The 27623-nt window shown below is 41.2% G+C and overlaps 1 protein-coding gene and 1 long non-coding RNA gene across 2 annotated transcripts in view; both read left to right on the top strand.

Moving 5' to 3' along the window:
* Window positions 1-2876, top strand: part of KIF26A (kinesin family member 26A) — a 103993-nt gene extending 101117 nt beyond the window's left edge. The window contains exons 14-16 of the mRNA XM_050897629.1: window positions 286-306; window positions 703-853; window positions 1398-2876. Coding sequence (XP_050753586.1) covers window positions 286-306; window positions 703-853; window positions 1398-1573 — 348 coding nt within the window. The 3' untranslated portion in view covers window positions 1574-2876. The remainder of the gene's footprint in view (window positions 1-285; window positions 307-702; window positions 854-1397) is intronic.
* A 9643-nt stretch (window positions 2877-12519) lies between these two features.
* The window catches only part of LOC127017109 (uncharacterized), a 35741-nt gene continuing 20637 nt past the window's right edge, over window positions 12520-27623 (top strand). Inside the window, exons 1-2 of the long non-coding RNA XR_007766540.1 lie at window positions 12520-12579; window positions 16520-16654. This is a non-coding gene — a long non-coding RNA (uncharacterized LOC127017109). The remainder of the gene's footprint in view (window positions 12580-16519; window positions 16655-27623) is intronic.

Below are 27623 nucleotides of genomic sequence, written 5' to 3' on the forward strand. Positions count from 1 at the left end.
TTACTGCTTAAAATTAATTGTGTCTAATGTGACTGATGGTGTAAATGGAAGTTACCAATGAATACATTATGAGAAGACTTTATAATCTTAGCCTGGCTGATGAAACCTTACAGGCTACCTCAACTATAGGGTCATTAACTCTTTATGTAAATGACAGGATTCTATTAAATCAGGGATACACTGAGTTTAATTTACTTGTAATTGGAAAACATTTCAGCTAATTCTATTTCGGAGACCAGAATTCTATATTCTTCTGATGCCTTTTTCCCATTTCTTTCATAATAGCCTTTCCAGGATGTTGAGAAGGTAGGAATGCTTTTAAGAAAATAAGAATTCATATGTTTTAGGATTAAATATAACTCTAATGTTATTATTAGGCTATGTTTATCATTTGCGCTGCTGGAAAAAAAAAATTCTTCTACAAACACTAGTAATTTCAGAATGTATTAAGAGATGTTTGCTAATTCAGAGAAGTGCAACAAATGCTCAAGTGATGTAGCATGCTGTTCCTCTAGATTAGAATCCATTAATGTAAAATTCACCCCCCCCAAAAAACCAAAAAAACCACCAACCCCACAACCAAACAAAACAACCCATCTGCTAACTGTTACAAGTAATGAGCTGGGAGCAGTTTGTGTCAAGCTGTTGGTGGTCAGCTCATAGTAGGCAAATTCATGAAATGGTCTTTCTGTGTCTTAAAAGGGTCTGATGTATTTCCACACCAAGCTGAAGATACTAGAAAGGCGCCAGCAGCGAATCAGAGAAGTAAAGGTAAAGCATGAATTTTTGAAGGAAGAGTTGGAAGAGACAAAGTGCAGGTTGATGATGGATCCAAATAAGTGGAAAGAAGACTGTAAGTATTTTGTGAAAACAGCAGTATGATCAGCATGTAACAAATTTTCAGCTTGTGAGCCGTCCCACTGAAAAAGTTAAGCACTTGCTAAGATACTTCGCTGAATTGAGCCCTAAAATACTCTGTGACTCCATTCGTATTTCTGTGATATGGGATTTGTTCAGTGCTGAGTAGTACCAGAAATGAGCAAAAAAACCCCGCCAAACCAACCAGAAGAGAACGTCGAAACAATGCAAAGACTCACTGTGATGCTTGTTAATATTAATATTTATATAACCTTTTATTATCCTTCTTTCCAAAGAAGGAAAAAAATCTTTCCATATCCATGTTACAGCTGGGAAACTGAGGCATGAGATATGTTCACAGACTGAGTGCTGTGCTTAACTGGAGCCTCAAGGTAGAGTTTTGCATCTTCTGAACAAAGTGAAAAAAATTTCTTAGTTCAAGAGAAATAAAATTGTACTCTACTTTATTGGCTCCCTTGTGATAGAATAATGTTTTGCTATGAGCTGTTTCTCTTACTCACTAATTTTTTATCTGACAGTTGAAGTGGATCCTGATCTTGATAAGGAGTCACAGGAGTACCTGGAGGCACTGGAACAAGTGACAGAGGAACTGGAGCAGTGTGTTAATCTGTGCAAGTCACATATCATGATAGTGACGTGTTTTGATATTGGAATAACAGATGCGCAAGATGGAGTAAGGGAAGTGGAGGTTTGAAGAGAGGTTTTTCAAGGGACTGAAGGAAGTGAAGCTGGATCGTCCGACATGAAGAAGTAAAGAGATAAAGTAGCTGGGAAGTGAAGGAGGAAAGGTGAAGACTAAAAAGCAACAATGAATGTTGTAAGGGAAAGAAACAGCTGAGGGATGGGAATGTTCATAAATCTTTTGGTGCCTCAACGTGACCTGAACTGTACAAAGATAAAAGTAGTATCAAGTATTGCTTCTACCAGAGGGAAGTGAAGAAATTTAGTACAAACCAAGATGTTAATTAACAAACAGACAAACAAACATACAATGGAAGTGCCTTCAAAGTTCATTTGATTTTCATTTTTGTATTTGGTGCTAGAATTAAAGCCAGCAAACCTAAGCAGACCACAAAATGTATTCCTACGAAATATTTTATACTGTATAGTGTATTTATGACTATATGTAAAAAACAAACAACATTGTAGCAAAAGCAATAAGTAAATTATGTTTTCATACCTGAACTTGCCTTCTTGTTTCATAGAAAAGCTGTTTTATGTAGCAGAATTAAAATTGTATTATAATTGTTTTCTTGGTTAGGGTTCAAGATATTTTTATGAACATTTATCTATTGAAAAGGTGTATTATGGCATTTTGAGATGATTGTTTTACCTTCAGGTTTTGTATTATTACTTTTTCAGATCAAAATAAATGTTTGTTTTCCATTTTATATATACATATATAGATATATATTAACTGCTTACCTACTTCCTTGGTTACTAACCTCACTTATCACAGACCTGGTCTTTTTGGAGTCATAAACTTAATGTGAGGAAGTCTACAAAGGGCACTGTGGTTTGTTTTGGTTTTCTTTTTTCCTCTCTGACTGCAGGAATTGAGAATTATGTTTATTACCAAAACCATAAAACAAACAAAAAAAAGGAACAAAAAGTTTTTGTAAATGTTAAGTTAGGTCCATATTTTTATATAGTTTTGACTATAAATATAGCATTTGCATTTTGAACTTTTAAGACAAATAGTATATCTTTTTACAGTTTTTCTAAGGAAGGCAAACCCTCAGGATCAAGTTTATACATGCTGCATGAGATTTGTGCTTTTTTGAAGGAGGCCACTTAAGCGTGGAAACTATTGATAAATTGTTGCCAAACAAATACTTTTGAAAAGGTTTAATAGTGTATGTAATACCACATTTCATAACGAATCATATTTTCTAATCATCTTCCTTTTTATGGTTTTTTCAAATCCTTTGTACAAATATGTATTATAACAGCTTGCTTCAGTTTTTATCTGTGAATAAAAGATACATCTATTGTTACGATTGCTTCTTGCTATGTACATGATTTTAATGTTCAGAAGAGAGGGGATGGATGGCCTGTGGTACACTGTATTAAATGTCATATTATCTCTTCGCCCAAGAGAGATAACTGGGAACAGAGTTTTGACATTAGTCATCATAAACCCATCGGGAAAGAGAGACAAAACACCAAAGGGTAAAATAAATAGCGATGATAATACTTATATTCTCTTAGCACTTCATAGTTTACAGAGCAAAGACCTGCGGCTCACACACTTGTTTTCCCTGATGAGACAAAGCAATTAAAAATGGGTCTAAAAACTCACGAAAACTTTAGGAACTGGAATCAAGCCCTGGGCCCGTAGGTCCATCATAGCAAATGACTACATTCGTTTCTCTCTGACACTGCTGCGTTTGCTCTCTGGTTAGACAGTAGCTGTGCCTGGTCCTCATCTCCCACTGATGCTGGCTGGAGTAACTCCAGGCAGATTTAATGTAAAGCTAGTGCTTCTAATGACACCATCTTGAGTATTTTCCAGCTATTTGGCCAAACGGCCTGTAATGTGTGAAATTTTCCCCTCCCTCTTTTTCTCTCCTTATGTAGCCCCAACAGCATGGCATCCAAGCACCAAGTTCTCTTACCCTCTCAGGAGGCCTGTGAGAGGGGGGAAAATGCTTTCCTCCTCATTCTGCAGCTGGAGAAGCGGGAGAGTGAGAGCAAGTGTTTGATGCTTAAATATCTTTGTGGCTTTGCATAGGTTACAAAGGATGCCCTGCTCTTATCTACCTCTCTGTGATTTATCCCTGGAAAAGGGTGCACCGTGTTTGCTTACTGACATTTAGCCCTGCGTTGGGTTGTATGCGGGGGAATGTGGCATCTAGAATTTCTAGAGGATCCCCTTGCTGATATCCTTGAATACCAGCTATATTTATTAAGTTGTAAATTCCTGCTATATTTACTTTCTATATGCATGCAGAAAGTCACAGTTCTTCCAAAGATGGAATCAAAACCATGTAGTGATTCAATACATTGTGGTTTTTTTCAGAGCAAGGATCAGATAAATAAATACAATCAAAACAAAAAAGACAGCAGCATGCTGAGGGACAAGTATTTCTTAGCAAAGGGGAAAACCTCCAAATGAGAGGGCCAAAGGAGAATATATTCATGGGGAGCTCTGTACTGTGGTGTTAGGTTTTGTGCTGGTGCCATTACACTGTCCTCTGGAGATGCACATCTTAATGGTGCTGCTGCAAGATGAGTTGACCTGTGGTAGCCTCTGAGCCGTGGGCACAGCAGGGCTGGGCTCACAGTCTTTTCAAGGTGGCCTGTAACCCCCTCTTGAATGGACACAAGAGTTTTTGTTTCTTTTATTTGCCAGCCACTTCATCCTCTCCTCAGAGGTCTTCATTGTTTCTCCCCCACTCTGGCAATATTATAATCCTCTGAAATAAAAATCAAGCCACTAATCATCCATCCCAATTTTTATAAACCTGACAATTTGTTTAAATATTCTTCTATAGTGTTTGCTGGTCAGGCCTGCATCCTTTGATACTTTCTCCTTAATCTCTAGCTATGGTTATGTTTGCCACAAAATAGCAAAAGAGACATTTCAGGGCTGCTTAGTTCCATGTCAACATGGCAATAACATGCATATTAAATGCATTTAGCCTCTGGCTTGGTGACACAAAACAAGCCTGAGATGCAAAATAAGGTGAGGCACTGATGGATGAAATAGCAGACTTTTCCCTGTGCAAATGCTGTTCTTTATTGGTAGTTGTGGACAGTAAATTATCTTTCATATCTCAATACCTCGAAGCAGCAGACTTTTCCCTGTGCAAATGCTGTTCTTTATTGGTAGTTGTGGACAGTAAATTATCTTTCATATCTCAATACCTCGAAGCCTGTAATATTCCTTTCTTTTTGGTTACTTTGCAGTTCTGTCCAGTTAAAATTTATACAAATATATGCTTAGTTTATGATTCAAGCCTATTTTGCAAAAGGCTTAATTATATAAGGTTACAAATGATAATTGCAAAATTAAGCTGGATGCTTTATTTCATTAATTTTCTATTGAGATTTAATGATTTAAAATAGCCATCAAATTGCACACTTAAAGATGTGATCTTGTTGAGTTTGTTATGGTATCAAATAAAACCTTAGAACCCCACTGGTGTTGGAGAACTGCCTGAGTTACTTTTGGCAGGGCTAATGCACACTAGAATTCTTTCTCCCTTGGTTGTGGATCTTCCCATGAAATCCCTCACCTCCTCCTTTCTGGGGCAACCCTTTCTAGGTCCCTTGATGGCCCAGTTTACCAAGCAGCTCACATGACACCTATTTCCCGGCAAGAGGAAAAAATGTATGGACAGCTGCTGTTTTTTTAAACCAATGCAATGGTGAGTCTAAATAAAGCCCAAAGATTAAATTTCACGAAGTGGGACATAAATTCCCTTTTCCTCAAAACCCACCTCTCACCAGGTTTCACTAACCAGGGGGCCAGAGGTGAGCTTGCCTGCATGTGAGGGGCAGGGAGAGGAGAGGTCCTCACTGCCTCAGTCACATGGTCAGGCATCTTTCAGGAAGAGATGAAGTATGGACTAGAACAGAAATCAAGTGAGAAAGCAGGACTCTTACCTGGTGACCAGGGACTCAGGAAAGCGAGGAGAACCTTGCATTCTGGACGTGGTCTCCAAGTTTACTTTTGCATTTTCCCATCCAATGGTCATGGCCCAATATATAAAACTACTCCTGGGAGGTGGGATTTCAACTCACTTGTCAGAATTTGCAAGTTGGATGGATGAGTTGGAGTCAGTAGCCACTCCTGTAAGCTGTGCTCTTGCTAACCATGTACTAAGCAGTGTACATCTACAGGGACATTGCTACATTGCTAGAAGTGTTTGGAAATGCAGTTATTACAAACATGGATTCCCTATAGAGAAATCAGATGGCAAAAAGTCATTTCATGCATGTGTAAAACCTTTTTCCTTACAGTGCTTCTGGTCTAACCAGTTACAGCTAAGGCATTTCTAGAACACTCTAACTGCAGTATTGAAACATCAGTACTAAAAGAGAATGCAATAGAAATATGAGATTATTTGTTCTTTGCTCAGCATGCAGAAAGTGTTTCATTTATTTCTATTTCAAGGTACCCATGTATTCTGTTTCTAGTTATAAACCCACGTTTTCCAGTCACTTGCATTTTATTTTTAAAGTTATGTGTGGAACATAACTCCACAGGCAGCTGTTCTATATTGTGGCTATAGGAAGGGTTTAAGGCAAAAATGTTAGCTATAAGATGACCTCTGTATCAGATGTCCAAGCTGGCAGAAGTGGACACAAATAAAAAATGGCCCCGTATTTGGGCCCCAGTTCACTAGAGCACTTAGGCACCTGTTTAAGCAAGCAAGTAAATCTGGTTTGTATCCAGCAAAACACTCCAATTTTGGCTTATATCCCATTGACTTGGATTTTTTTGCTCCAGGGCCTCAGATGGTGTAAATTGCTTTAGCAGTGGTTCAGTGGGGCTACACTGACTTTCACCAGATGAAGATCCTGCTGAAAATATTTTACTGATCAGTGGTATTTGGGAGAAAGGAAAGAATAATTCTGTTGATGTGCAATGATATCACAAGTGCAAATTAGAAAGCAGAAACTGCCTCCCAGGCTGCTCCTGTATGTAGGACCTCATGGCTTCATGCAGAATTTCACTTGCAGAAATCTGTTTGTGGAATACATAGAACACGACATAACTCTTGACAGTGTAGATGTTCAGAGACATTTCTTATCAGACCTGCAGGGGAACTGCCTGATGATGGGGTGTGTTTGGCATGACAATAACCTTACAACAGCTTACATAGGAGCCCTTTACTTCACTCATTTCCCTTCCCAAGACTCTCCCCACAAGCTGGGGGGGACAGCAGGAGCATGGTGGCAAGAGGGGAATCTTTCAGAGCAACCCACACAGGCATTCCAGGTGATGCACACTTCCTCAGTGGCCTGCTTTTACCTTTTTTATATGTCTTTTGCTTCTGACTGTTGCATTCAGCTTGAGACAGATCATTCCTGGGTATATTCCTGTGGCTCCTGGATGAGAGGGAAGGGCAGCTGTCACTTGGCTACACCTCACTGGGGGATGGACAGTAAAGAGATGCTCTTACAGCAGATGATAGAAATAACATTTCTGCCTTCTCTCCACTGCATGAACACTTATTCAGTAGCGTAATTCACTTGCTGTACTTTTATATTAATATATTCTATAGAGATTAGGACCTTATTGAAATCTTGGTGGTAAGAAGGTCTCTCTCTGAGACAGCTTTTGTCTGGTTGATTTGTCTTCCACGTGGACAGGCCAGGTCCTGGTGCGGGCCAGTACAGCTTCATTCTGCAAAGGTTTGGCTTCATTTATTTCTTTAATGTAAAAATTTCTGTGGGAGCTTCCTATCAGGTCTGGCAAAGGAAGGCAGCAGCGCACACTGTGCTGCCTGGTCTCCCTGGGACGGCTGAAAGAGCTTGTCCTGACTTTTGAAAGACTTGTTTTTGGAGCTTTGCTGTTGACTTCAGCAGGAGAAGAACCAGGTCATTAGTTAACTCCTGGCATCGCTGGTATTACAGCAATGTTACGTGGCCAGAAGGAGCAAAGCCTTCAGTCCCAGGGTAGCGAAAAAGCAGGTTCATGCCTCCTTGTTATCTGGCTCTCCTACCCAAGGTCAGCGGGTTGCCTTAGATTCTGCCCTTCAGAGTGTCAGGGACCTAATCAGGGCTGCGGAGCTCCTGGCACAGCTCACGTGACTGTATTTAAAGCACATTTTAATTGATCTGACCTTGTATGGGAAATACCTTTGGAGTCCTAATGTGCTGCTCTCTGGGAGGCAGGCGCAGTGCTCCAGGGCACAGGCAGTAGAGAAATAAGCAGACGTTTTAGAGTTTGGCCTTTCACTGGAAAAACTGGCTTTTAAATATTGGCTCACCGAGACCTTTCCCTGTGTCTGTAACAATGACCCTCCATTTGTCTGCACCTGGCAGAGATATACTTACAAATGCTGCTTGTTTTGAAGGGTGCCACTCATTTGTTGTACATTACCATTTAAATGAGTTGCATTTGTACCTAAAGGCTTCAGTCTCATAGGGCTAGGTGCTGTACAAACACAATTTTTTAGCCTAAATAGACAGGGTATGAGGGGAAGGACAAAGTGGACTACCGTGTTTCCCTCCGAATTGAGCATGTAACAGTTCTTAAAAATATGTCTCTCACAATGTCCTTTGCTAAGTACAGAGCAAAACCTTCAGCCATGGCAGCTGAAACACTGCAGACAGGCTCCAACGGGATGCCATTTTCAAACTGCTCAGTTTTCAAAATGAAGACGTTATTTACTTGTATGACAGGAAATGAGGGAAAGCAAAGCTTTCCCTTCAGCTTTTGGGGAGAGAAACAGAAGGAGGAAAATGTAATGATGTATACAAATACATCCATAACGGAAGAAAATGCCAGAGCCTGGACTGTGCATTTCTTTGCAAAAGCTGTGTATTCTGGGCAGGCACAAGGGAGTGGAGAAGACTGAAGGCAGCCATGTGCTGCTCCCCCCCATTTATATCCTTGGTGACATTTCTGGCTCAGTCTCTTACCAACCAAATCAATTGCAAAACCCCTATGTGTAGCTTTGATGTAGCAATTTTATAAAACACTTTTGCAAACGCAAGGTTTCCCTGTTTTCTCCTTTTCCCAGTTCTTAGTGTTCTGTAGGGCATCTTGTATTCTTCTTGCTGTTGCCTCTTCGGATGCCTTGCTTGGTCTCTGATTTGCTCTTTGATATCTCAAGTATCTTCACCTTTTCTTCCAGCTCTTCTTTACTAATATTCCAGTTGTAAATGTAGTTTGCCATTAGGTGTTGCGCAGTGGGAGCTGGCCCCTGCCAGGAGAGGATACAGCGTAAGAAGAGAAGGGTTGGTAAAGGAAAGCTGCCTGGTAGAAAAACTGGGAATGGAGTTCACATCTAGGGCTCAAACACTCGGCTGTGTTGGGGCCAGTGAGGTTATGTTTAGAATTGGACCAGCAGTACCAATATGCATAGCGGAGACATTTATTAGTCATCTTCATATATACTAGGTCAGAATTTCTTCTGCCTGAAGTTTGCTGAGCTATGCCTGTATTTGAAAAGCATTTGAGAACTGCTCAGTTTTGTGTCATACTTTCATCACACTGTTGGGTATAGACATTAAGCCATGATAATTACTAAATCCAAGTTCAAAAGATGGAACTTCGCACTGCTAGGATTTTTTAAGATTATTTTTCAGGCAACTATTGAAATAATGCACATGCACCACAGCCATACTCCAAAGATCTCCAGGCAGACAGCTACCATTTGCATGGGATTTCTCTATAAAAGATCCAGTAGGCTGCTGAGGGAAGTGTTGAATGTGGAAACCTATTATTTTTCTTGGTTGACATGTTCAGAGCTTATTATGTTGCCTTATTAATCTACTGTTTGGAAAAAACAAAATGCAGTGGATCAGCAAGCTAAGGTCTGGTATATTCTTGGGGTGCCCTGGAGCTCTCTTCAAAGGTCCTGTGACTTTGGAAAAATTCCCTTCTCCAGTCTGGATGTTGAAGTTACTTGATGGGTTTGTCCTTGATAGACAGCTGACGCAACACCAACCAAGTTCTGAAATAGCATCAAAGCATTACACTTCAATGACACACCTCATTTACTTTTTCTTTAAAATCAGAAACTAGGGAAGCTATTCTGATTAACTCTGTCAGGAAGAACTTCCAGATGTACTGACAACACACTGACTGGTTTGCCATAGGGACTAAAGATCCCTCTTCAGGTGTGTAAATTGTAAATGCAGGTTTGAAAGCTTCGTAAAATTTACCCCTCCATGGTACTCATGGTATGGATGTGATATTAGTCATCGATGTTATAAGATCAGTTAATATAATAGATAGGTCTGTATATGCTGGGAATATGGCCAGGAATTTTGGCTCTGTGTGCACCAGGCATGCAGCTGTGCAGTCCTTGCCCTCCAAGGCCTTTCCCCATTAGCAGTGTTAATAATCAGGCTGGAAACGAGCACAGCAGTCTGACAGCACCATACGCAAACTAACTGGGAACCTTTGGAAATGCTAGCGCCCTGCCTTCCCGTCTCTGGCAAAAGCCTCTCTCCACCCCTTGCATATATGCAGCTAGTTAATAATTTTCCAGCTGACGGTAACTGAGAAGATGTAAGGCTGCTCCCGGCACTCTAAGACCCATGCAAGTTGTTGCATGCATTTCAAGTGGCTTCCACTGTGTTGCTATTTACCCAGAGCTCCCGATACTTTGCAAGGGGTGATTTAACTGCAATCTCCCGCAGCAACAAGCTGCACAGGCAGTAGTTCTGCTATTTGTATATAAGTTTAAAATGTGGCAATGCTTCAACAAAGCCAGCGTGGCTTTGTGTTTACCAATGTGTTGCATCAGCCTTGCCTTTGTTGTGCTATCATCTTATCAGCGAATGACTGATGTGTTTTGCCAGCCTGCAGCGCGTTGGCACATACTCTTCTAAGAGACCTGTTGCTGCTTTTAGTTTCTGGAGTGCACATGTGTAGGCTGGGGAGAGGGTCAGTGCATGACTGAGCAGCTCCAGTGGTTGACAGAAGTATCTGTGGCAACCAGACTATAATTCAAGTTCTCCTGCTAGTTCCCAGTCTTTGAAAAGTCCCAGGTCTAGTTTTAGCGTTGTCACAGATGTCAGTGCCAGCGTGGCAGGGCCCTGTGGGCCACCTGGAACCTGTCTAGTTTTTGTCCTTATTGCACTGCAGTTGCTGTTTCTTGTACCTTAAGTTTTAAACCACTTAATGTCAAGATGGGAGTTTTGTTAGCATTTACATGCATCAGATGATGATCACTCCCATTGCCCAGAGGGATGTGAGACTGATAAAGAAATAACAGATTTCACTGTGGATTCGGAACAAGGAGTGAAAGGGCTGAAGTCTTTTGCAGCTCTTCTGCACACAGAGAGAGGAGCGGTGACCATGTGGAAAGGACTCAGCTTTGTACTGTAGCCAGCTTAAGTGACGACTTGACAGCCCTGGCAGCGTGCTGGTGACTCACCACATCTAGCAATCCAACAAGAGCTGGAGATTTGCTCTGTATAAAGACAAATTGCTCTTTTTATTTGCTTTATGTTGATTTTTGCCTTTTCTAAGATGTGTGATGAACCAAGGACAGTGGTAAGATGTTTCATACCTTAGCAAACAGGTTTTTTTCCCCCATTTTGTCCAAACTTGAACTTGTCCAGAGGCCTTTGAATAGAAACACAGTTTGCTTTTTATATTGGGTGTTTCAGACATGTTCTGACTGCATCATAAAACGACAATAGAAAAACTGCAGAACAACTACAACAGAAGAAAACCTGCAGCTATTAGTAACTATCTCTAAGTTCATTGTTCTCCCTTAGACCAGTAGCATTCCCCCCCCCCCAGTAATAGATATATTAATGCAAGAGAGCTTTGCCCCATGGTTCTCACTTCAGGCTGTGCGTGGTATCTGGCATGACTAGCAGAGAAGCATGGTTTCTTACGGACTTACGAACACCTCCCCTCCATCTCCTCCCACTAAAGTCGAGCTCCTGACACGTTCCCAGTGACAATCCCAGCAGACAAAAGGCAGCATGTGCTGTGGCTAGTGCAGAGCAATTCGTGTGCCGCTGCCTGGCCAATTGCTGCCACAGGGACTGCATGATGCCTGACTTGCATCCTCCCTTCCCTTGGTGGAGGAGTTAATTTCCTCCTCTATCTCGCTGCCAGTTTTCATGAAACCCTGTGGGAATGTAATTATCACTGAGATTTCTGCCCTTGGTCAGCTTTGTTTGATGTTGGCCAATCCTCCTCCCAGTTACTGAGGAAAAGGGGGAGAGTGGTGAGATGTACAGTGCTATTGAATAAAAATGGCTCAGCAGTTAGAGGAGTTCCTATGTGCAGTATGAATCTAAATAATTTGCTTTCAAAGCTGAGCATGGTATTAAAACAGAAAAATACGCAATGAAGCTACACACTCCTGAGTGATTCAGTGACTTCTAGTGCTAAACCTGAGGTCATCTCCTGTAATGAGATACATCTGAAATAGGGTTTTGCTTCTTTCAGTAAGTAACGCCTTTCTCTGCTTCCGGGAATGAATTCTAAGTAGTTGAGAAGAGAGGATATTGGTGCAGCCGGTCAATCTGTGTTGAGTGGGGTTAGAAAAGCTGAAAATAACTGTCCTGGAATTTGCTCACGAGGATTTCTTACAGCTCCAGATTCTGGTTACAGATTACATTGGCGCAGCTTTACCTGAGAGTACACTCAGGTAAATTTAGTTTGTTTGAACTTACATCAATACTGATGAAAAGAGGATTTGGTCCTTAGGCCTTCATTCAGGAAAGCACCTGTGTTTAGAAAGGATGCTTACACACTGGCTTAGCTCACTGCCATGCTTCAGAAAGCACTTCTAATTTACGGGCTTCGTGTGCATTATTGAATGGTAGTGAATTAACTGGAGGTGAAAACAATTCTAGCACATTTCTTCAGCTGCTGGCAATACATGTAACTCCATTGTCTTTAATAACGAGTGCTAATTTTACACCTGTTAAGGACTTGATGAAGAGCACTGTTGGCAGTGCTGTGCCTTCTGGGGTAGATAATGAGCCATTTTGTGTTTCTGAGTCCTGGCTTTCTCACTTGCTTGTGCTGGCTGGAGTGTTACGAGGGTGAGATGTGGATTTTATTTGCTGCCAAGCCTCCTATATTATTATTCTGCCTCTCCCATGCTGTTAGTAGCCATATGGGTGACTCTTCTGGGAATGTGCAAGCACTGTATTTTGACTTGCACCCCTGTGTAAATGGTTTGAATGGCTTTCTTGACCTGTGTGATCAGTCCTAATACAAGGAGAACATTTGAAAATAGTCTTTGCTTGCATGTACCTTTGTCTCTAGAAGTGAGGGCAGTCATGTCTCAGCTTTGGATGAGTTCTAGTGAGAATTTTTTGAAGTCACGGATTGTGCAGGCCATCTGCTGTGGGGGGGAGGGCTGAAAAATGCTAGGTATTGTCTTAAGTGTGTGTAATCCAATTTTTTTTGTGAATGCAGCCTTTAATCACCAGTCTTGCAAAGTGAGGCATCTGTTTCTGAATTTAAGTAGCTGAGATTAATCAGACTAATTCAAGTCTTTCTGCAATAGGCCTAACTGATCAACCTAATATCTTTGCAAAAAAAAAAAGAATAATTGTTTATTTATATTACTCTTTACAGTAAGGAAGGTGATGAATCTTTTAATCACTTTACATGGTAATCTTGAAAGTTGATGTAGAAATTTGTTTACAAAATACACCTGTTCTAATTTGTTGCTACTTCAAAGCCTGCACTGTGCTTAAAGGGAGAAGAAAGTGCTGATGTGTGTATTTCCTACCAGAGTTTTATTCTCATAGTAGTGCAAGAAGTTATGTTAGTTTGAAACACAGCTTAGCCTGAAGTGGATGTGAGTTTTCCAGTGTGAATTATCAGTCTGAACTGAAGCATTTAGTCTGAGAAGAGGTTTTCAGTTAAGCCTTTTCTCGTGTTTGTGTGGCATGCCAAAATACTTTGTTTTCGGAGCTGAGCACCCTGCTGCGAAGAGAAATCATTAGTGTGTATATATATATAGGTGCACAGTGCCTAGCACTCAGTATATTTTGCAAACATTGAAGCAAGCTATTTTTAGAAGAGTGCTATTGAGGATAAACCGAGGAAGAGCAAAGGCACACAAGTCAGTGAGGCTAGAAGGTAATAGACATGTCCTTGTTCCTCACTCTGGCTGTTGGAAAATATACCACATCCCAGAGCTACCAGTCTAATACTGCCTGGACCTGTCCAAACATCTTGATTCAAATGCAGAAATGTTATTTAGAGGACAAAAATGTGCTTCTGAAAAAAGGATACTCATCAATGTAACAGAATTCAGATTTGCTGGTTTTAAACTTGCCTTAGGTAGGAATTCACTGATATTTTTACAATTGGATATTGTCACATTCCTGGGAACAGCTGATGTGGACTAAATGATTAATTTTGTAATATGCACAGACACACATTCAGGCAGAAAACTGTGGTAGCAACAAAATTGCTCTGCTTTGTGAACTTGTTAAAATAAGGTGTTTTATTTGCTGGTGTTGAAAGCTAGAACAAGTCTTCCTTACAGCTTCAGATAAACTCTGACATTTCACACAGGCCTCAACCCTGGGCAGATTATTAACCCTTGAGTGAAGTTACCCTTGACTTCAGTCTAACATGTAGTGAAAGTTATTCATATACCTAAGCCTTTATCTTAATTATCATTTGCTTGCTGTATTAGGGAACGGTTTAATGTGCCAAGGGCAAAAAACCCTCTGCATTTCTATTCAGCAAGTGCCTATGGGTCAGACCTTTTTCTTAAAAGGTGTAGAGAATAGCCCTCCTTCTGCTGTTCTTGTGACAGTAACATAAGAAGAGAGAGGAAACTATAGTATTGAACATAGTAATGAAATAATGCCTATTGTGTCATAAGACTGTAGCGGAAAATAACCAAGGGAAATGGCAAGAGTAAGCCAGTGAGAGTTAACTTACAAAGATCTGGCATTACACAAAGTCAGAAACACATGGCAACTTCCAACTCACTTTTTTTCACTTAGTTAATATTTTGCAGAGTGTTTGCATGTGTAGTGCTGATCAGTACTAAGATCTAGTCCACCTAAGCCTTTTACCAGGTAAATAAACCAACATCCTCCAAATAACATTTAAGCATAGATAGTCATCTTGACTTAATCTGCCATAAACATTTGTTACAAATGTTCTCATCCTTTCCCCTCTTATCTTTTACAAAGGCAACACCATAAGGTTTATAGAATGTGTTTTGGATGTTTCTTAACTCCCAGAAGACATTGTAGCATAAATAATTTTACTAAATGATGTTACTTGAACACTCCCTTTGTACTTGTTCTTTCCTATCATGTAACCAGGATAGCACCTTGCAATCACTGCAGTGGTGGAATGAGATATCTTGGTATTGCAGATGTTGCCACAGCCCAAGATAAACTTCATCACTTAGAAAAATTAAATACTGGGAAAGTCTTGAACATAGCCATGGTGCTTTCATGTGGTTTTCTGTTGTTCTGTTGATAGTGTTGTTGGAAGTCTATTATAATGTAATACTGGGAGGAATTCTTACTATTAAGTGTCTGATCTGTAAGCAAGTAGTGATCCAGTTCTGTTTAATAACTTCAATGATCTGTATGAGGGGATTGAGAGCAACCTCAGTAAGTTTGCAGATGACACCAAGTTGGGCGGGAGTGTTGATCTGCTTGAGGGTAGGAAGGCTCTACAGAGAGATCTGGACAGGCTGGATCGATGGGCCGAGGCCAATTGTATGAAGTTCAACAAGGCTAAGTGTCGGGTACTGCACTTGGGTCACAACAACCAACCCTGTGCAGCGCTACAGGCTTGGGGAAGAGTGGCTGGAAAGCTGCCTGGTGGAAAAGGACCTGGGGGTGTTGGTCGACAGCCAGGTGAATGTGAGCCAGCAGTGTGCCCAGGTGGCCAAGAAGGCCAATAGCATCCTGGCTTGTATCAGGAATAGTGTGGCCAGCAGGACTAGGGAAGTGATGTCCTCCTGTGCTCGGCACTGGTGAGGCTGCGCCTTGAATACTGTGTTCAGTTTTGGGCCCCTCACTACAAGAAAGACATTGAGGTGCTGGAGCGTGTCCAAAGCAGGGCAATGAAGCTGGTGAAGGGTCTAGATCACAAGTCTTATGAGGAGTGGCTGAGGGAACTGGGGTTGTTTAGCCTGGAGAAAAGGAGGCTCGGGGGAGACCTTATCCCTCTCTGCAACTACCTGAAAGGAGGTTGTATTGAGGTGGGTGTCAGTCTCTTCTCCCAGGTAACAAGCGATAGGACAAGAGGAAATGGCCTGAAGTTGTGCCAGGGGAGGTTTAGATTGGATATTAGGAAAAATGTCTTCACCGGAAGGGTTATCAAGCATTGGAACAGGGTGCCCAGGGAAGTGGTGGAGTCACCCTCCTTAGAGGTATTTAAAAGACGTGTAGGTGTGGCACTTAGGGACATGGTTTAGTGGTGGACTTGGCAGTGTTAGGTTAATGGTTGGACTCGATGATCTTAAAGGTCCTTTCCAACCTAAATGATTCTATGATCTAGTGAAATTTGTTAAATGAAATGTCTGTAGCATTCTGTTACCAGAGCTGAAATAATAGGAGTCTGTTTGGTAAATTTAAGCAAGGGGCTCCTTATGAGCTGAGAGGCTCAGAGGGGCTTTTGTGAAAAATGCAGGGCCTGGGCAACTGGTTAGTTGTTGACTTTCTTTTGTGTATGCACTGGCAGAAAGGTAAGGAAGCTGTTGTGAAGATGGAGGAAACAGAAGGAGCATTTGGCGTGACAAAGTGAGAAAGGCAGACTTGTATCTTGTAGCAAAGTAATTGCCTGCAGCTGTTTGTTCCTCTGGTGCTTTGGTGGCAGGACTTGGTGTGTGTGTGTGTCTTCTGTAACTAGGCAGGACTGTACCAAAGATGACAAGTAGTGGGCTTGCACTGATAGTGCTCCCATTAGTGGCTATCTGTCTTGTTATTTGATTGCAGTCTCTACCATGATTGATTTTTTTTTTTTTTTTTTTTTTTTTTTAAACTGGAGTGTGGGTATGAACAGGGCTTTTAAATACACGGGAAGACCCTTTCCACCCTCATACTGTCTGACACCACCATCCTTCCCGCAGAGGAGGCGAGATCATTGTATTCTCCTCAACTCAGCAGTCTGCAAGAGCACAAGGTAAGAAGCTTTTTTCACACTGAATAAATTATGACGTGTTTTGAAAGTTGGGTCTAACTAAATTTGCCATTTCCTATCTGTCTTCTGCTGTGCAGCGACTTGCTGAAAAGTAACAACTTTTGTGATACAGGAAGTATGAGACTATCCAGCAAGAGCATGTATTAAAGTAGGATGAGGACTATATTACTTGTTCAATAATCTCTCAAGGCCTAGTTGTGATCTCTGACCCAGAGCTGCCAAGGTTGGAATAATCTTGGTGTTTGAGAATAGAAGCAGCTTTATACTTAAAATTCTTGTCCTGTTGGGATTTTTGCAGTCTCCCTTAAAGTGACTTAGGGTTGCTATGTGTGTCTAGAAGAGGTGAGCTTAAATTTAAAATAAACTTAAGCTTTTATTTTGGTAAAAAATAAAGCCTTTGGTAAAATCTAGGCTTGCATGGTTGATTCAACCTTATTCATCTGCAAACACCTAAAGTGATGTAGCTTAACTTACACAGCAAGGATATTGTGTTTACTCTGTATCCTGTATTGTGGATGGATGTGATTTACTTAAGGGTTTTTCTCTCCCTGCTCCCCACTCCAAGTTCAGGTCTTCTACCTGAATCAGGCATAACAGATTTGAAAGTAGCATTTCTCACCCTGCCCTACTAAACTCCTTTTTGAGGAAGCTCTAATCTGGGTATTGCTTCATAAATCTAGTACTGTCTGTAAGAGCTAAGGTTCATGAGGTTTTTCTTGCATATACTTTTGCTCACATGTCATAAATTTAAATGCTGGCATTTAGTTAGGGTGTCAAAAAACCTGCATATATGCATGGCTGTTTAAAACATGCTGTATAATGAATGCACTTTTGCCCACACCTTACTATTTCCCTTGCTGGTTAAAGCTGTCCTCTGTGCTACAAGTTCAAGTCTATAAAGGTTATAGTGCATGTGTGCTTAAAGCCAAGATTGCTTCTTTTGCATTCTATCCAGGTTAATCCATTTCAGCCAAATTTGTTAGCCCAGGCATTTGGGATCTTTCCCATATACAGCCTCAATAGATTCTGCAAACATCTTTTTGTAGGGATGCTGACAGATGAGTACCTGGTTAAGGGCTAAGTGGAAATGAAGATGCCCTCAAGACAATTTTGGGCACTTCTTATGTTGGAATAGTTCTGGTGCTGAAAAGCTTTGAGAGCATTTAGACCAACTGGAGAAGAACTGGGGTTTGGGGGCACCCAATTATCTCTCTTTCTGTGAACACAGACACTTCTTCAGATTTCCCTTTATGGGAGAAATGTAGATTCTTAGGCTGTATCCTTAGTGGAGGTAAAGCAGCATGGCTTTACTGAAGTCAGACTGACTGCCTTTACAGGGTCTGTCTTTAAGCTTTAAGTCTTTTTCATCACTTTTCAGAGCAAAACAGATGTGCTTTCCTCTAAAAGACATTGTGTTCTCTGTGGAGCTTCAGCAATGAGCAAAGAGAAATCTTTCCATTTAAATAACTATAATTTATATTGATGATAATATGCTGAATTCTATAACCACTTCCATCTCTCAGAAGGATCTTAATACATCCTTGAGTTTTGGGACACTGTTTCATCTGGATGTAGTAGATGGATGTAGATGTCATGGGGTCTTTAATTTTCACTCCTTAGATTCATTCTCCTTCTTTCTGATTAATTTCTCTATGGGGTGTCTGCCTTTTACATCATGGCAAATGGAGTGCCGGGGGGAGGGAGATGTAATGTTTTATTAGCAGCCTCTGTTTAATGTAACTGTGCTAGTCCTGTGAAGTAAATATGCTATCAAATGTAATTCCCCTGAGATGAACAGACTTACCGATACTGGGAGAGCTGTAGAAGAACATATACAGGCTATAGAGGAAAGCTTGAAAAGCCAAATCTTTTCTGTACCTTTTTTTTGAAGTCTGACCCAGGGGTCTTTTCTGTTAATCTTAAATTTTGCTTTCTTTTAGAGAAGGAAAGATATTTCAATGTATAGTACGTATTTGACAGCTGATTGAATGAAAAAGTCGAAGCTAATGTGTGATATGAATTGTACTGCAGTGGCCCTGGGAACGTATCAAAGAAAAGCTGAAATCAACATAGTATATCAGGAGCCCATATGCACGAGGTGTGTTCTCTTATTAAGCCAGTTTTTGAATAAGTCTATTGAAGCACAGAACCAAAGGAATTATGAAGTCAAAGCTGACATCACTCCATTATGTCTCTGCTTTCACATCTGTAATTCCGTAAGACTGAGATCCATGTTGCTGCTTCTGTAAATTGCAGGTCGCTGTTTCCCCACAGTTAGTGTGAGATGGGGGGGTGGCGGCACTGGTGCTGAAGCACACAGGAATGAATACTTATCCTGTAGTTTCTCTCCTCTTCACTAGGAGAGGTTAGTTGAGTCCCATGAGCATTTACAAGTTTTCCCCCAAAGTCTTCTGCTTTATTACTTGTGTGTCCAGATGCCTCAGCTGCCATGAAACAGAAGCTGCACAAAGGATCGTAGGGTAGTCTGTATGGCACTGATAGGCACGAGCAGTGTGTTGTGATGTGAAGTTACAGTGCACTAGCATGAACTTGCCCACATTCTTGGGGCTCCAATACTGCCTTGATGTGAAGTCATTTTATACTTTGAAAGGAAAGGTGGAATAAGCTGCCTGGTGTATCTGCACTGGGGGTGGTGTGTAACCTCCTGGGATTAACCTGTGCTTTAGCTCCTATTGTCTAAGACTGAGCAGTTGGCAATTTAGAGAGGAGTTATTTTTCCCTTCTTTCATATGGAAAACAACATTACTGCACAAGCAGTACTTGCTTGTGCTGTGTGTGGCTGGGTTACTTTGACACTTTCTGTCCTTATCTAAGGAGTCCCTGGTCTTGTTCCTGTCTAATTAGTTTCACCCACTTGTACTAGGGATGAACCTGGAGATATTTGGAAGCATGCCAGCCACAAAACAAAAGGTGTGTGGGAAAGAAGTGACTTCAGATCTCCCAAGTATCAATCTGATGCTTAGCTATTAAGCAGCCTTCCTTTTCATTACTATGAAGAACACTTTGAATCTGCCACAGACTATTTAAGGGATCTGAGGGCAAGACACTTAGCTTCTCAATCTCTACTTCTGCAATGTGTGGTACAGTAAATGCATCTAACTGGAATATTATGAAGCTTATGGTGATTAGTAAGCCTCCCTGAGAAACCTGGATGCAATATACCATAGAATGATGTAACAAAGGTATCTTTACTGATCAAAAAATGATTACTTTTAAAGGAGCCTAATTGCCCATGAAAATTTTGTAGCCAGTATCATCAAAGTTCATTGCCCAGAGACCTTGCTGCTTTATAAGCCAACAATTCAAATGCTATATTGACAAGTCAAATTTATATTAACCAAAGGTGTAGTCAAGGACCTAGCACATCCTTAGTCATGTGTAAGCAAGTGCTTTTAAAAGAAAGGTGGGATTCTAAAAAGAACTAGGGATCTTTTTAGTATCCCTTTTCTAGTTAGAAGAAGGGGAAAGGTAATGCATACAACTACAACTTTCAACTGAAATGTTGGAATTTAGGTTCTGCACGTGATATGGGACCTGAACCAGTGACCTCTCCATGCATACCTACCTGTCATGTCAAATGCTCCACTAAAAAAGCCCCACCCTGCTCCACCCATTAACTTCTTTAACACCATGGCTTCCACTGATCTATGCTTTCCCTGAACCACCTGCTGTGATGGTACTGTGGCCTGTAGGGAAGCATATCACTGATCGGTTTAGTTTTATTACAAAAAGGCCTGATTCTTGAATGGCATTTTGCTGGGGGTGTTTCAGGCACTCTGCAGAAGAACTACCGCCACGCAGAGGTAGAGACATCTGTGGTCACTGACACTTTCACTACTTGCTTTTTGCCCTGTATCTGTTTTTTTATCCTTGGAATTTTTGTCTGCATTCAGTGTCTTGGCCTTTAAAGCAAAAAGCCAGGAAAAACGTCTCAGGAAGAGCTGTTCTTGCTTCTCACATGTTGAGATTTCTTTCTCAGCAGATACTAGTGCTTCTTAGCCCCTCGTATATTCATCCAAGTCTTCACAGAACCCACTTCTGATTTATTGTTGATGTTCCTCCTGGAAAGGCAAGGGGATCTTTTGTCCTCTTGATGCTTGACTTCTAGTACCTTTAGAGTTGAGTTTAAGCAATGAGTGCACCTTCTCCCTCCTGCAGTCAACAACTGCTCTGCTGTTGTCTTGGGGGAGGAATTAACTGATCTTGTCCCATACCTTTGCCTGTGACAACACCTGTGCAGGAAATATGCATGTCCATGTGATGATCTTGTTGCTGTGGTTGAGGCACAGCTACTCTTGCAGCACAATTAGGAGTGATATAGAGGTATCTTCTGTAGCCAACTCTGAATCATGGTCCAGCTGACTGGATCCTGTTTACAGTGCCATGGATTGGAACAACCTTTGGCATAAGTTTGGACAGAAGTCTGGAGTCATGCTTTTTAACTGTGTGCTTTGCATTACCACCTCCTGACACCCTGACCAGGGAGTGCTTGTTCCACATGGGAATGTCCACCCAGTCTGAGGGAATTTGACCCTTAGTTCTTCCACATCCATCCTTGAAGCCACAAGCTAATGGAGTACTTTATTCCCCTGTTGTGACAGTGTAAGGGACACAAGTCACCAGGTTTAAGTAGTGGGGGCTCGCAGTGGTGACCTGTTTTAGTAGGCCATGAACTGCTCCGTGCTGGTCACTGCTGCCAGCCAGCTCTGAGGCAGCTGGCAACAACAGTGGCAACCCATCATGGGCTACAACCTCAGCCACTCAGAGTGCATGGTATCCCTGCTCAAATATATTTAAACAAGAAATATTTCTTAACATAGAAACTGCTTGTGCCACCTAGACCTCCTGTGCCGCCCATCACCTCACTGGGGTAATTTTGACTGACTGAGTGGAACTCACTGAAAATAAGGCAAGTTTGAGACTGGGGAATGGACACAATAAATGTTTTATGTAAAAAAAAAAAAAAAAAAAAAAAAAAAAAAACCAACAACCAAAAAACAAAACAAAAAACCCCCAACCAACAAAAAAAAAAACCCCACCAAAACCAAAAAACCAAACAAACCCCAAAACAAACCCCACCACATTATGTTTGTGTATGTGTCCTTTTTCTCAATGCCCAAATTAGTGATCAGAAATGTGTGTTATTTAGTAACAAATGAAGTAAAATTCCCTGACTTGAGAGTGTTTTTCTGATGACAGGCAGAAAGGTTAAAGCTGGTAAACTTATTTTAAAAGCATGCTCCCAGATCACAAGCCTCTGAAAATGAGTGTTGGGTGCTTAGAGGAGCTTTATGAGCATGCTTTTGTTAAATAGCTTCTCTGATCTTGCTTATTCAGTCTTTAAATTAATGTGTAAAAGATGCCCATAAGCAACCAGCAGCTGAATTGACTGTGATTAGATGGATTATTACTATTACTCAGCCCAACAAGTTGCTATATGTTTTGTGTACTCAAGCAAATTTTGCTGTGCAGGCAAGTGGAATGATATGCACACGGGCTAACATAAAATCCCTCAAAATATCCCAGGATTAGACAAACAGACTTATGGAGTTGAAATACAAATGAATTGCCTGTGTTTCTAAATTAGAGGCTTTCTGGCATTTACATATACAAATAGCTTCTATCTCAAAATATTCTGTTTCAAACAAGCATTGACTCAGTTGCTCCTTTTCTCCCCATGCTAGGAAATAGGAGCCAATTTATCAGAGCATCAAACTGATTAAGAAGAGATTATCTACTGTAGGGGCTCATTTAAAGAGGTCTGGGGATTCCACTGGGTTGCTGTGTTCGGTTGAATACATTTCACAGTAAAAATCCAATCTCTTGGCTTTAAAATTCTTTAACTCTTTCTTTTGGGGTGAAATAACGAGCAAGTTCTTAAAGTTTTGAAGCCATGCAAATCACAGAAGGTTGTAAGGGTCCCTGAACATAAGGTAACCCTGGAGGGTCTGCATCATATGACGAAGAAAAAGCTTTGCAATGTGGGCCGTGAGCCAGGTCCCGTAACCCAACACTCCTTCCTGTGGCTGACTGATCTGGGCTCTGAGCTAGCACTCTCCTCAGGAAGGATTGAGTGCTGTTGCTGATGGACTGGGCTGAAGCATGCTCAGCCCTGCCTGCCTGCTTTAAACAGCTACCCAAAGGATGGCAGTTAGGTTAAGGTGGCAAGCCTTTCTTACTTCTGTAATTTCTGGAGAGTTCTGGAGCTCAAGTTGAGGTAGGAGTTGAACGGTTTGAGGATGGCAGGTAAACCTGGCTTTGGAAAAGGGTCTAGACCTGTGGATTTGTCAGCTGAGATACAGCAATTGTATTGCCACCCAGGGAATCAGAGGAGTTAGACCAGGAATATACTGGCTATGAGAGGGGAACTAGGAGGCCCTGTGGTCCTCTCTGCTCCCTCAGAGACCCTGCGGACTTCATGTCTAGTTCCTTTCCAGACCTGGGGTTAGGATGACAGCTATAGATCTTATTCTGCTCTACAGAATGCGTTTTAATATCTGACTGAATATTTTAGATAACAATTTATCATTCATGGTCTAGGAGGAAACAGATAATTGATGCCCTTACTGCAAGACTGGAAATGGCCATTAAGACAAATCCTTATTTCATCATTTCCAGGTGTTCTTTGGGGAAACTCTATATGGCAGGAAATTCAAGCCATGAGTCAAATAGTTACAACACAAACAGTATTATTTCAATCAAGGGACCTTCTTCTGAAATAAACTATAAAAATACAAGAGAATACTTTATTTCCTCTTCAAGCTGTTGTTCAGGAAAGCACTTAATCATTTTAAGGCTCACTGACTGCAACGTGACTTACACATATGTTTAAGTGCTTTATTGACTAGAGGTATATTCCCAGTGAGAGGCAAGCACTCACTGACTATGTGCCTTGCTCCATGGGTCTCCTATCTGGTCCAGATTTGTATTTGCTACTATAATACAGTAACTTTTCATATTTTTTGATTGGTGGTGTGTTGGAGCCTGGTGTATGGCTGCTCTGACTGCTGGGTTTGGGCAAGAGAAGGGAACTATTGTAACCAATGCAGCACCACTTTCCCTAATCTCCCTGAGTCTGGGAGAATGTATTTGCTGATGCCAGTTCCTTGGACAGGTGATAGCTGGGGATCAAGAAGGCATAATTATGTGAAAACATGATAGCAATACAACGAAATGCTGTGGTATTTTTTGTACAACTTTATAGCGAGGCTGGATCACTTTGTTATTAAAGTAGCATCTGCTGAACGGGTAGGGGAGGGCACCAGTGTAATGGTGATTTTGTCCTTTCACAGTGACTTCTGAACAACAGCTTACAGAGGAAATAAAGCACTCTTCTGTATTTTTATAGTCCTGTAAATCCCCTCCAGAGTTGTTTGTTTTCACATTATGCTGTGCTTGGGAAGCCCCCTGTGGCCGAGGCCTCCCTGGGCTATTGTGAGCAGCCCCAACTAAGTGTTTATAATAAAAATAGAGCAGGCAGAGAAATGGTGGGAGATGAAGGACATATGGAATGACATATCCAGGGTGACAGGTCATCTCTACCTCTTCTTCCAGCAATGGGGTCAGGCCTCCCTGCAGACACTCGTGTACCTCCTGCACAAGCTCTTTCCTGCGTATTTCAGATGCACATTCTGCTGCATGCTGCATAAATGTGAAACCAAAGTCTAGGCAAAAGCTTCAGACTTATTGGCCCCGAAGAGAATGTGGCAAGCTGAAAGTGGGACTTTCTTGCTTGAGTTTTTGTCCTTTAACACCCTGTTGTGGTTTGCCATGTTGATAAAGATACTGAGCCAAAATAAAGACAACAAATGTCACTTATGCAGCCTGAAGAACATCCACTCAGTGGGTAAAACCTAGCTAAGTGGGTCTAATGTCTAAGTTAATCTTCAATCATCTGTTTAAAGCTTGCAGATCAATGTATTTTAATCATATTGCATGCTATCAGTCAAATGTAAAAACAAACTTCCTCTTTTAAAAGATTAATTTACTTTATTTGCAAAAAACATATACTTAATGTACAGGAATTTTGATTTTTTTTTTCAGAGCTCTTTGAATGTTCATTAAAGTAAGATTTCCATTTATATTATATTAGAGTTGACAGAGGGGGAAAAATGAATAGCCATCTGCTAATCAGTTTATTTCTCATAATGAAAACAAATCTGCAATTTCCCTAATCTGAAGGGCATAGAGCACTAACTTGAAGGGAGCCAGTTACTTGCTGTCCAGGGAGTCTGCTTTCATCTTGCAGAAAATAACTGTTTGTGGAAGACCTTGATTGTGAAATGCTGCTGCTAAACTCACCATGACTGTTCTGCCTGAAGTCAAAAGTAGCTCTTGGTAGATACTGCAATGTGCAAGGCCTATAAAAACAGATATCAATTAATATGGTCAGATGCATAAGGCTCTGTACACATGTCCCAAGCCGGCTCCTGTTTAAAAGCCATGCAGTTGTTAAGTGAACCTAATCTAATAAACCCTGCTGAGAAGTAGTGTACGGCACACTTAAGGGGTGTGGTAAGGTGAATGTGGAGTTTCTGGAGGTGTGGGCAGGCTCAAAGAGCCTCAGTTTCTGTATCTAAGATGAGAAAAATTGTAGGCTAGTTCCCTCTTCCACCGCAGCTTGCCTAACGCTGTAGAAAGTATGTACTATAAATGAGAAGCTGTGCGTGTTGTGCCAGGCGATGTCTGAGGAGTGTAAGAGTAAGCTCTTGCAAATGCTCCTTTATTTAAAGAGCAATGTGAGGTGGAGGTTGTTTTTCCCTGAACCTAGTGGCTTGTAGCATGTTAGTAGCAAAACTGAGAATGTTCTTGCTTCAAAATAAAGGTTGTGATATGGATGGGAGAAGAAAGTTGATCTGAACAGACAGCATGTGTCAGTGACAGATCCTGTACACAATTAATCTCTTTGCACAAGCACAAAACAAAACCTATGTTCCCTTGGCTATCTCTTAACCTCACAGTAAAACGGCTCATATACCTAAAAATCTGTCTGTAAGAAGGTGCTAGTGAGGGAGACGAAAATATATGTATTGAAAGTAATTGTTACTGATGTCCAACTCAGTTAACAAAGCTGGTGTTGAAAGACTTCAGTGTTACTGTTAGGCAAATAAAAAATGTCGGCTTTAAGATGCTTGTGTGCTGTGTTAGAATGGCCAGCATCCTGATGCAAGGAAAATTTCCAATCTGAAAGCACTGGTGTGAGGGGAGAAAAAAAAAATATTTCCTTGCCAACATGTTGGTAGAGGGAATAATTTTCCTTGCCAGCATCCTGGAGCAAGGAATTTTTTTCTATCTGTGCTAACTCTTGCAAAAACTATTTCAGCATGTAAAATGTGCATGCTAAACAGTGACAGTCATGACCCTTGCTGCTGCTGCTCTCCTCCGGCAGAATCAAGTGCAGGAGCTGGCAAGGTATTCTCAGATGAATCAGTCCGTGAGCTGTGGCTTAGATCCTGAAGAGCAGCTATAAAACTTAGTCTATATGGAACTGGTGCTTGTGAGATCTGTGTTGGTCCACGGTTGACTTCCAAGCTTCACACAGGCTCCAGCAGATGGAAGGGAGTGGGGCCCAGGAGCTCACAGAGAGCTTGGAGAGGGGAGGACTGTGGCAGCTGGGAGGGAGGTAAGATGAGACAACTCTCTCCATAAAGTTTTGGGTGCAGAAGTTATGTGCTGCTGTTGAATTGTATGTTGTGCTGCTTGCTGCTTTTGAATCTTTCTGCTGTGGGTATAAATCAGTAATCCCAGTTTTCTGTCAATTTATTATGATGGTGACAGTGATTATCCCAACAAATAAATGCCTAGGTGATGAACACTGAGGAGTGAAAAATAAAACCCTTACAAACAGACTGATGCCCTGTTTTTTTTTTTTTTCCCTGCTGCTCTGGCAGAAAGCAGGTCTGTGGAGCAGGGACTGTAACTCATGTCAGAGTTGGTAGCTTAGTACATCAAGCCTGTGTGAGCTTAGCAGTGCCAGTTGGACTGGGTCTGTTGTGAGACTGTGGATGTCTTTTGACACAAATGGAGAAAGTAATGGTCAAATTGGAACCAAAATATGAAAGCTCATTTCTGTGTTGAAAGCTTCTGGAGTGCTGCAGCTTTGACATGCCTCCTCTCCTGTTTTCCCTAGTTTTTGGGCTGTGGTGATGTTTCCTACATGGGAATCTGCAGTGAGGAAGCAAGGAAACACATTTCTTGCTATGGACACACAGGTGCTCACAGGTACTTGTTAAGGAAAATTTGTAGTTAAGCGGAAAGCTGTGGGCTTGGGAGAATAATTTTACAAGCTATGGCTTTTCAGTATTGAGCATCAAAGAAAGTGCTGAGTCCATGGAAGGATATGGGATTTATTAGAGACCTCATTAGAAAGATGGTAGCATATTTTCATATGTGACTTCTCCATGTTGACATGGAGATTACATGGATTGATCAACAATATGACATGATCTTAAAATCACAGAGCATTTATGTGTATACATGGCTTTTCAGATGTTTGCTTCCTTTTGAAGTAACTTCTCAGATTCTTCAACTCCTCTAGAAAAAAAAAAAATTCTTCATTCATGGTAAACATCAGCTGCTTTACATTTGGAAGGGCGTAGATGAGTATTTGAAAGTTAATGTAGATCATCCTCTCAAACATGCCAGAGTTTGTTCAGCCTCTCTGTGTCAGTGCGTTTTTATATGTACACTCTACTCTAAGTACTATATAAGCAGAAGAATGAGCTTTGTGTCAGTTCGTACAGGAACAAAACTGGGTCGGACATCCTGAACTAAAATAATGTGATGTACCATGGCTTCGTGCTTTGGCCTGTCTCGACTGGAGCGCTTTTCATTCTTTCTCCTTTGATACCTAATTTTAAGTGTTCTCGTATGGCTGCCCTTGATGTAACATGAATGCAGCCATTCTCATGACCCCTGTCAACTCCCAGGG

Source organism: Gymnogyps californianus, chromosome 5 (genome assembly GCF_018139145.2).
Source record: "Gymnogyps californianus isolate 813 chromosome 5, ASM1813914v2, whole genome shotgun sequence".
Lineage (NCBI taxonomy): Eukaryota > Metazoa > Chordata > Aves > Accipitriformes > Cathartidae > Gymnogyps > Gymnogyps californianus.